This window comes from Rhinichthys klamathensis, unplaced genomic scaffold (genome assembly GCF_029890125.1).
Source record: "Rhinichthys klamathensis goyatoka isolate OS25496 unplaced genomic scaffold, OSU_Roscu_1.1 h1tg001560l_1, whole genome shotgun sequence".
Taxonomy (NCBI): Eukaryota; Metazoa; Chordata; class Actinopteri; order Cypriniformes; family Leuciscidae; genus Rhinichthys; species Rhinichthys klamathensis.
Genome location: NW_026607471.1, coordinates 20,001 through 30,000, shown reverse-complemented (window position 1 = coordinate 30,000; position 10,000 = coordinate 20,001). Strand labels below are relative to the sequence as shown.

Here is a 10,000-nt window from a genome sequence, read left to right as displayed (position 1 = left end):
TTCTCTGTCTGAGTTGCGGACACGCATCAAAGTTCGACGGAACGAAAGCGGGATAAAGTCGCCTATGGATCGCGTGTATCGGAACCCGAGCGGAGCGTGTATTTGTTGTACATGTGTGCGATGTTTCGCTGTTTGTGTAAAAGCAGGTTTTACCTGAGACTATTTAAATAGTTTTACTTAGTTTTATTGTCGCTGGCGGCGGCCGCACGAGTTGCGCGCGCACACGCTGAAGTGCCCGGATGGAGTTTTGTAACAAAGAGCGGCGGCGCGCGCAGAGCACGTGCTCGCTCCCGACAACGCTTTTTCCCAATCTAAAGTTTTACAGACCGTCCAGAATCACGTGTGTCTGTTTATTCCGATCGGTCGCGATGTTATTGTCGCTTTAAAGCACGATGGGAAAGTTTACTCTGTACGTGTAAAACGGGGCCGCGTGACCCGAACCGACACCAGAACCACGGACCGATGATGATGATGATGAAGATTATGCTGATGATGAGCCCAGAGTTCGGTCCAGACGGGTCTAGTTTGTGAAGCGCGGAGGGATCGCGGAAGCGCGTGGCTGTAGTCGGGCACGAGGACCATGTGCTGCTTTGTTTACAACAACACCAGCCGTCGAGTGGCGCGCGCGTCGGTTATATCGAGGACTCGCGTCGCGATGCGGCTGAACGACGCGGCAATAACACGATGGTTTGCTCGAGTCATTATGAGGCGTCGAGCATTAGAGCGCCGTTTCACTTCATTTACCTTCGTGTTCCGATCAGTTACTAGTAAATGTTTAAAGCTGAAATCATGTGCATTTCATCTGTACGAAGAGCGTGTCATGAGTTGTCACGTGTAGTAGTTTTGGACATTGAAGCTCTTCTGTTTTTGCTAGTTTGTTTACGAACACGAACCACGTGACTGATGTGTTTGTGCACTGCTGGTCGCGCGCTCATCTGAAACTTTTCCTGCACGTGCACAAACACTCACACGCACTGCTTTCCTCGTGTGTGTGTGTGTGTGTGTGTGTGTGTGTGTGTGTGTGATGGTGGTTTTCTGTGTCCAGAGAAGTGCAAGCGGTTCCTGCAGGAGTTCTACAGCGAGGATGAGTCCGGGAAGAAGCTCTTCAAATACGGCGCTCAGCTGGTGAGGTCCTACAGCTCCTGCAGCCCAGCTCCATCAGTGTGTGAGACGCGGCTCACCTGTGTGTGTGTGTGTGTGTGTGTGTGTGCAGGTGTCGCTGGCCCACCGAGAGCAGGTGGCGCTGCTGGTGGATCTGGACGACGTGGCGGAGGAAGACCCCGAGCTGGTGGAGAGTGTGTGTGAGAACGGCAAACGCTACGCAGGACTGTTTGCAGACGCGGTCCACGAGCTGCTGCCGGAGTACAGAGAGCGAGAGGTGTGTGTGTGTGCCAGTGCGTTCACTGATGATAGCAGAGAGCGAGAGGTGTGTGTGTGTGTGTGTGCCAGTGGGCGAGTGCAGTTCTTGCCCGACCGGACAATCAGCCGGATTAAAACGTCAATAACACAAAATAACTACGGATAACCCAAACGTGACAGTGATTCTGCATTCATTTAGTGCAAGTGGCGATTATCCGAGTAATAAAACACTGATGGTAACATGGTTGTGCTGTTGAGGCTCTTACAGCCTCATGAGGAGAAATGTAAACAAATGAGCTTAGCATATGCCTTAAACATTCAAAATGTGGATGTTTTATATTTATAACATGATAGTTAAGCATCATCACACGACCAGGAGTGCCGAATACCATCACCATTAAAAAAAGGGCACTGATTTAAGTAGTTAATAAGTCACTTACATTTTAGATTTAAGAAATATTAAATTAAAACGGTCTTTACAAAGCGAAGCACTAAATATAAAGGCAGTTAATAACAGCAGCAGTAAAATATAGTTTTTTAGTCACTGTACTCAGCGAATGCTTGTGCACTAATGCATCATTTTTCCTGTCTGTTTACTCAAGCCTGTTAGCTTGCAGCGCACCTCCACTCCGCTCTCTTTATACAGCATTGGTCTACTATTAAGTTTTAATTGTTTTACAAACGCGATCTACTGCGGCTCTGTTCACACGCTTGTTTTCAGTCTTTCTATATTTATTTTTACAAATTATCCTTATAATTCAATTAATTTTAAATAAAAATTAAATGAATTATATATTTTAGACATTTTTAGTTTATATCTTCACATGTCTGTAAATTTGTTTTAACAAAAATTGTGTTAAAACAATATGTTGGATATAAATCTAGTTTTTTTTTTTTACATTAATCATGGTTGTCAACTTGCCATCAGCAATTATCATTAAAAACAATGCAAATATTGATATTTGTAAAACTCAATGTGTGGCTTTTGCACTTTTTAAAGTACACTTTTACACATAAATATCCTAATTTAGGGTTTTAGGTAACACTTTATTTTACGGTGTCCTTGTTATGTTACATGTACTTACTATAGTAATAACAGTAAATTATGCATAATTACATGCAACTAACCCTCAACCTAATCCCACCTTATTCCTATAGTAAGTACATGTAGTTAATATAAATATTTATTAGGGATGCACGATATATCGACCACATATCGATATCGGCCGATAAATGATCTTTTTTGATGTTATCGGTCCGATATATCAAAGCCGATAGATAGATAATTTATACTCCAGGTGAGAGATGCGCGCGGTTCGCCATGATGGTTCTGAATGATTGGATTCACTTCGAAAAGGAACATACAGTTCAGTGCAACATGTGCAGCATAAATCTGCCACATAGGCTTCATAACATTATAATAAAAACATGCAAACGAATGTTGTGAATTGTTGTCCGCCAGTGTTTCAGCGCGACGAGCGCGTTGTGGCGGAGAGAGCGCGTCTGTGGAGTTTAGCCTTCGTGACGAGCACAGTCAAGTTCTCTTGAGCATTCGCAGCATTGTGAGTTGTAATATGTTTATTTTGTGTATATATATCTGATTAATCTAATATAGGATGCGTTTGGTTGAGTTAATGAACGATGCAGTAGCGCTTCATACCGGTGCAAACAGCAATGCACATTTATAACTATAATTGGGACTGTCATATCCATGCCATTATAATGAGAACACTATTGTAATAAAACGTTGTGAATTCTCTGTTTAGTTGCCGTTTCAGCGCGTTGTTGTGGGAATAGCGCGTCCAGAACAGGGATTAACCTACACATTATGACCAGCATTCACATCATTTTGTGCAGATAAGTCGTAATATTTGTTTCATGTAATATAAATATCTGATTAATCTCACATATGATGCATTTCGTGGATTTAAACGACCTGCTAGAAAAGCTCTTCAGTTTCCCGGTGCTCGTTCTCTTCAGCTTCAGCGCGCAGATTAAACAATAATGCAGAACATTAAAAGCTATGATTGGGACTGTCATACAATTATAATTATATTCACTATTGTAATATTTGTAAATTCTTTGGGTTTGCATTCTTCAGCAACCGTTGAGTTGATGAACCTTTAGCAATCACCCTTCTCTTCAGCTAGCGCGCGCAGCTCACACATGTCATGTGAAACAGTAACTAAGCTATCAAAGATGTTTACTATCACTGTAATATTAAAAATGTTTATTTTTTTTCAAAAACATTGCGTTATAATTAATAACTAACATTATTTTGTTCTCGTATTATTTTCATCAACGATATGGTTTGATTAAAATAGTTTTTTCTTATTGTCCGTGCGGAGGCGATTCCATTTTATTGATCCATGGATTATTGACATGCATTTTGTTTCTTTATATGCAGCCCAATGTTATCCAATGACTTGTTTGCATTATTTATGTATTTTATTTTTTGTTAGGCAATAGATTTTTTGATAACACTTTACAATAAGTTAATGCATTAACTAACAGAGAGCAATAGTCTTTGTTATTGTTAGTTATTAAAATATGTGCGTTCATGTTAGTTCACAGTGCATTGACTAATGTTAACAGATACAACTTTCTAAAAAATGATTTATAAAATTGTTGGGTCATTCTAACCCATGCTAACAAAATCAAACCTATCCACCTTATTCCTACGCCCCATGATGCTTTGCGCGAATTATGGGTGTAACTTCCGTTAAACTGTAATCAGTGAAAGGCTCGCTCTATGAACGCAATACGTTAAGTGTCACAATGAGATGACATAATCGACTCACCCTTTAACCATCGAACATTAAAATGAAATTTAAAAGTTTAAAAGAATCAACAAGGTACTTTCAACAAACCAAAAATAGCCCCAAAAGCGCGAGTCTTTGGTAAATATCACTGTAGTAGGCAAATATATTGTATAACAAGCCTTAATCAAAAATGTTCATTAACTTCAGCATTACGTGACACTATATCAAAGTGATTTCCGTCATTTTGACAGATTATAAATTGCATTTACCTGTGAAAACAAACCTGGAAAGAGACGTGAGGATTTGAGGAGAATAACGAGATTCTTCATGCATTCCAGTGAATCGTAAATTAAATTCGGGAGAACAGACCACAAATGTGCCGTATGTGTTGTCCTTTTTCATACTTTTACAGCGGATTGCAAAGGAAAAAAATAAAAATCATGAGGAAAAGAAAGCAGCGACTGAAAAGAGCTCTTGCCATAGATATTCTTGTTATAACATGTCACGTTAAAATGCCAAGTATAACGTTATTCTCATGATGTCTGAAAATAAATCATGAAGGGAAATTTCCAGCTCATCCAGTCAAACTGACGGATCAGCTTTATTTGTAGGGAAACCTTATGATTTGAAATGATTCGTTTCAGCCTTTTTGAATGGAAGTTCCCTAACCGGAAGTGCCACCCATAATTCAAAACGCAGTAAGGTCATCAGGAATAAGGTGGATACGCTAAATTATCCAAATTGACAGATTGTGTTAAAGATATAAAAGATTGGATGACGCGTAATTTTCTTTTATTAAATCCAGACAAGACAGAGGTAATACTTATCGGTTCTAAAAACCGTCCACAAAACCTTTCACAGCACGACTTTAACATATTAGGATGCCCTGTTACTTTATCCGCTACTGTAAAAGACCTGGGTGTTACATTAGACTGCAACCTGTCTTTTGAAAAGCATATTTCATATGTTACAAAAACAGCCTTTTTCCACCTTAGAAACATTGCTAAATTACGTAACATGCTATCAGTCTCTGATGCAGAAAAGTTAGTTCATGCATTCATGACCTCGAGACTAGATTACTGTAATGCTTTATTAGCTGGTTGTCCTGCATCCTCAATAAACAAGCTACAGTTAGTGCAAAATGCAGCCGCTAGAGTTCTTACTAGGTCAAGAAAATATGATCATATAACACCAATTCTATCATCCCTTCATTGGTTACCTATCAAGTTCCGTATTAATTACAAGGTCTTGCTTTTGACTTATAAAGCTCTAAATGGTTTAGCTCCAGTCTATTTAACGGATCTTCTATCGCCGTATAATCCATCGCGCTCTTTAAGATCACTGAATTCGAGGCTTCTGGTCATTCCTAGGATATCCAGATCCACCAAAGGAGGGAGAGCATTTTCACATTTAGCTCCGAAGCTCTGGAATAGCCTTCCTGATATTGTTCGTTGCTCAGACTCGCTCTCCCAGTTTAAAACTAGACTAAAGACGCATCTATTTAGCCAGGCATTCATATAAAATTTTTTATCCTACAGTTACTGTAAATTCGGCCTCTACTTCATAAACGCCAGAGGAGAACTGGCCCCGACTGAGCCTGGGTTCTCCCAAGGGTTTTTTTCTCCGTCGGGTCATCTGATGGAGTTTTAGGACACCCTCGGGTCATCTGATGGAGTTTTAGGACACCATCGGGTCATCTGATGGAGTTTTAGGACACCCTCGGGTCATCTGATGGAGTTTTAGGACACCATCGGGTCATCTGATGGAGTTTTAGGACACCCTCGGGTCATCTGATGGAGTTTTAGGACACCCTCGGGTCATCTGATGGAGTTTTAGGACACCCTCGGGTCATCTGATGGAGTTTTAGGACACCCTCGGGTCATCTGATGGAGTTTTAGGACACCCTCGGGTCATCTGATGGAGTTTTAGGACACCCTCGGGTCATCTGATGGAGTTTTAGGACACCATCGGGTCATCTGATGGAGTTTTAGGACACCCTCGGGTCATCTGATGGAGTTTTAGGACACCATCGGGTCATCTGATGGAGTTTTAGGACACCCTCGGGTCATCTGATGGAGTTTTAGGACACCATCGGGTCATCTGATGGAGTTTTAGGACACCCTCGGGTCATCTGATGGAGTTTTAGGACACCCTCGGGTCATCTGATGGAGTTTTAGGACACCCTCGGGTCATCTGATGGAGTTTTAGGACACCATCGGGTCATCTGATGGAGTTTTAGGACACCCTCGGGTCATCTGATGGAGTTTTAGGACACCCTCGGGTCATCTGATGGAGTTTTAGGACACCCTCGGGTCATCTGATGGAGTTTTAGGACACCCTCGGGTCATCTGATGGAGTTTTAGGACACCCTCGGGTCATCTGATGGAGTTTTAGGACACCCTCGGGTCATCTGATGGAGTTTTAGGACACCCTCGGGTCATCTGATGGAGTTTTAGGACACCCTCGGGTCATCTGATGGAGTTTTAGGACACCCTCGGGTCATCTGATGGAGTTTTAGGACACCCTCGGGTCATCTGATGGAGTTTTAGGACACCCTCGGGTCATCTGATGGAGTTTTAGGACACCATCGGGTCATCTGATGGAGTTTTAGGACACCATCGGGTCATCTGATGGAGTTTTAGGACACCCTCGGGTCATCTGATGGAGTTTTAGGACACCCTCGGGTCATCTGATGGAGTTTTAGGACACCCTCGGGTCATCTGATGGAGTTTTAGGACACCCTCGGGTCATCTGATGGAGTTTTAGGACACCCTCGGGTCATCTGATGGAGTTTTAGGACACCCTCGGGTCATCTGATGGAGTTTTAGGACACCCTCGGGTCATCTGATGGAGTTTTAGGACACCCTCGGGTCATCTGATGGAGTTTTAGGACACCCTCGGGTCATCTGATGGAGTTTTAGGACACCCTCGGGTCATCTGATGGAGTTTTAGGACACCATCGGGTCATCTGATGGAGTTTTAGGACACCCTCGGGTCATCTGATGGAGTTTTAGGACACCCTCGGGTCATCTGATGGAGTTTTAGGACACCATCGGGTCATCTGATGGAGTTTTTCGGCTCCTTGCCACTGTTGCCTTTGGCTTGCTCAGTTGGGGATATTCAAATTAAATGACCCATCATACCACTGATCAGCTCTACCAAACTTGGATGTCTTTTCCAGTAATAAACAAACACTGTTAAGTTGTTTTGATTGATACTGTGAAGCAGCTTTGATACAATCTGTATTGTGAAAAGCGCTATATAATAAAAAATTATAAAAAAATAAAAAAAACCTTATTATAAAGGACCACTTTTTAATAAAGAAAGTTGTCCATATGAGTGTAAAATTAATTTTAAAAGATAAGGAATCTTACACTGGTTCGGAGGAGGAGGAGGAGGAGGAGGAGGAGGAGGAGGAGGAGGAGGAGGAGGAGGAGGAGGAGGAGGAGGAGGAGGAGGAGGAGGAGGAGGAGGAGGAGGAGGAGGAGGAGGAGTCAGCTAGCTCTGAGAGCTTCATTCAAACAAGCAGAAACGTTTCCTAAGACAGCCAGCGAGCGATAGATATACCGACAGCATGTATTGAGTTCAGTGTTCTGGATGGCCAGCCGCGGCCAAACCTGAAATGCCGTTTATTTAACAAAATTGTTTATAGACTTTAAATTTTAAAGAGATTATTTTCTTATATTATTCATATATCATTTTTTTGATTCCTAGATGTATTTGTTGCACTTTTTTTATACAGTTATATTGTAAATCTAAAATACCTTTTTCAGTGTACAGTATTAGATGTGTGGCTGCATTTTAAGTTCTTTTTCACTTAAGAAAGTCGATAAATAATATATTGCTGTGAAATATATGTCAGATAATAAAAATACTCTAGTTCACTGTATGTATATGTTCATGTTTAATTAAGGGATAAGTCTGAAACACACCATAAAATAATTCTATCAATTCATCCAGTGCTAGATACTGTTCACACCCAGGTCTCGGATCATCTCTAACCCTGACCATAACAGAGGCGATCATAGATGGGACTCTATAACGAGTGTGTTCAGCTTTATCCCGTGTGTGTGTGTCACTGATAGAGTGTGTGTGTGTGTGTTCTGTAGGTGGTGGCGAAAGACGCCTTGGACGTTTATATCGAGCACCGGCTGATGATGGAGACCAGGGGTCGCGACCCCGCAGACACACATGACTCCAGGAACCAGTATCCGTCTGAACTCATGCGCAGATTGTGAGTGACTCACACACACACACACTCACACACACACTCACTCACTCACACTGACTAAAACACACTGACAAACACCCTCTCACTCACTCACTCACTTACACACACTCTCACTCACACACTGACTGACTCACACACTCACTCACTCACTCACACTGACTAAAACACACTGACACACACCCTCTCACTCACTCACTCACTTACACACACTCTCACTCACACACTGACTGACTCACACACTTACTCTCACACACTCACTCACTCACTTACACACTGACACACACCCTCTCACTCACTCACTTACACACACACTCTCACTCACACACACTTACTCTCACACACACTGACTCACACACACTCCTCACTCCCCGCTCATGAATGTGTGTGTGTGTCAGTGAGGTGTACTTCCGGCCTCCCTCTACGCTGAAGCCGAGGGTCGTGCGCGATGTGAAGGCCGACAGCATCGGTCAGCTGGTCACCGTCAGAGGGATCGTCACCAGAGCCACCGAGGTCAAGCCCATGATGGCCGTCGCCACGTACACATGTGACCAGTGCGGCGCCGAGACCTACCAGCCGGTGAGTGTGTGTGTGTGTGTGTGTGTGCGCGCGCGCGTGTTCTCCTGCTAACACTCCTCCTCTTCCTCAGATCTCCTCTCCCAGCTTCACTCCGCTCATCATGTGTCCCAGTCAGGAGTGCGTCACCAACAAATCAGGAGGCCGGCTGTACCTGCAGACGCGAGGGTCAAAGTTCATCAAGTTCCAGGAGCTGCGCATTCAGGAGCACGTACGTGTGCGAGCGTCACGTGTGTGTGTGTGAAGCTTCATGATGTTGATTGTGTGTGTGTGTGTGTGTAGGGCTGGGTACCGAGTTCGGTACTTTTTAGGTACCGACCGAATTGCCTCGATACTACCGAGTATCGAAACATGTCTTGTTTTTCGGTACCACATTTCGGTACCTAAGTGGTTAATCTCGTCAATGTCAGTGAAACAATAAGCATGCAGCATGATTGGCTGTGGCGGAAAAACACTAGTTTACGCGGCTGCCCAGAGACGCGGCTCGTCGCACGTGAGGCTGCAGTGTGTGTGCGTGTGTGTGTGTGTGTGTGTAAGCGTGCGTCCCAACCCAGATAGATAGAAAATATGTGGAAATGATCCAAAGTGTACCTATGTCATGTGCCAGACTCGATGCCAGATGCACGCGATGCAATATTTTCGACAAGATCATTGCTGCCAAGACCGGCAACACGGTAAATCTAGGCACTGAAGCGCACAAAATACACTTGAGAGTAATGGTGTTCACATCGAACGCGAATAGAGCGTCAAATACGCGTCTATCGCGTCTAGTTCGACGCTTGAATCTTCAGCTCGAGTTCAAATTTTTCAACTTGCGCGGAAGACGTTCGCGGCAAACGCGTCGCCCAATTCGCGTCATTCGCGACGCCCGGCGCGAATGATGCGTCTATTCGCGTCTTTGCATTGACTATGTATGTAATCTACACGCACAAATAATTAAATTCGCGTTCGGTGTGAACACACCATTAGTAAACACTTGTTCATTAATAAATAATTAAAATATCTCCTTGCTATTGTTTCCACATCCATAATCATTAGGCTACTTTTGCCAGTGCTTTGCTGCAAGCTTCACGTG

At 43.2% G+C, this 10,000-nt stretch overlaps 1 protein-coding gene across 1 annotated transcript in view; it reads left to right on the top strand.

Annotated features, from left to right (window-relative positions):
- LOC130079906 (DNA replication licensing factor mcm7-like) overlaps window positions 1-10,000 on the top strand; it is a gene marked incomplete at its 3' end in the record, with an annotated part of 22,909 nt that overhangs the window by 215 nt on the left and 12,694 nt on the right. Inside the window, exons 2-6 of the mRNA XM_056245148.1 lie at window positions 1,046-1,125; window positions 1,214-1,378; window positions 8,231-8,355; window positions 8,748-8,928; window positions 8,999-9,136. Of these exons, the coding sequence (XP_056101123.1) occupies window positions 1,046-1,125; window positions 1,214-1,378; window positions 8,231-8,355; window positions 8,748-8,928; window positions 8,999-9,136 (689 nt within the window). The remainder of the gene's footprint in view (window positions 1-1,045; window positions 1,126-1,213; window positions 1,379-8,230; window positions 8,356-8,747; window positions 8,929-8,998; window positions 9,137-10,000) is intronic.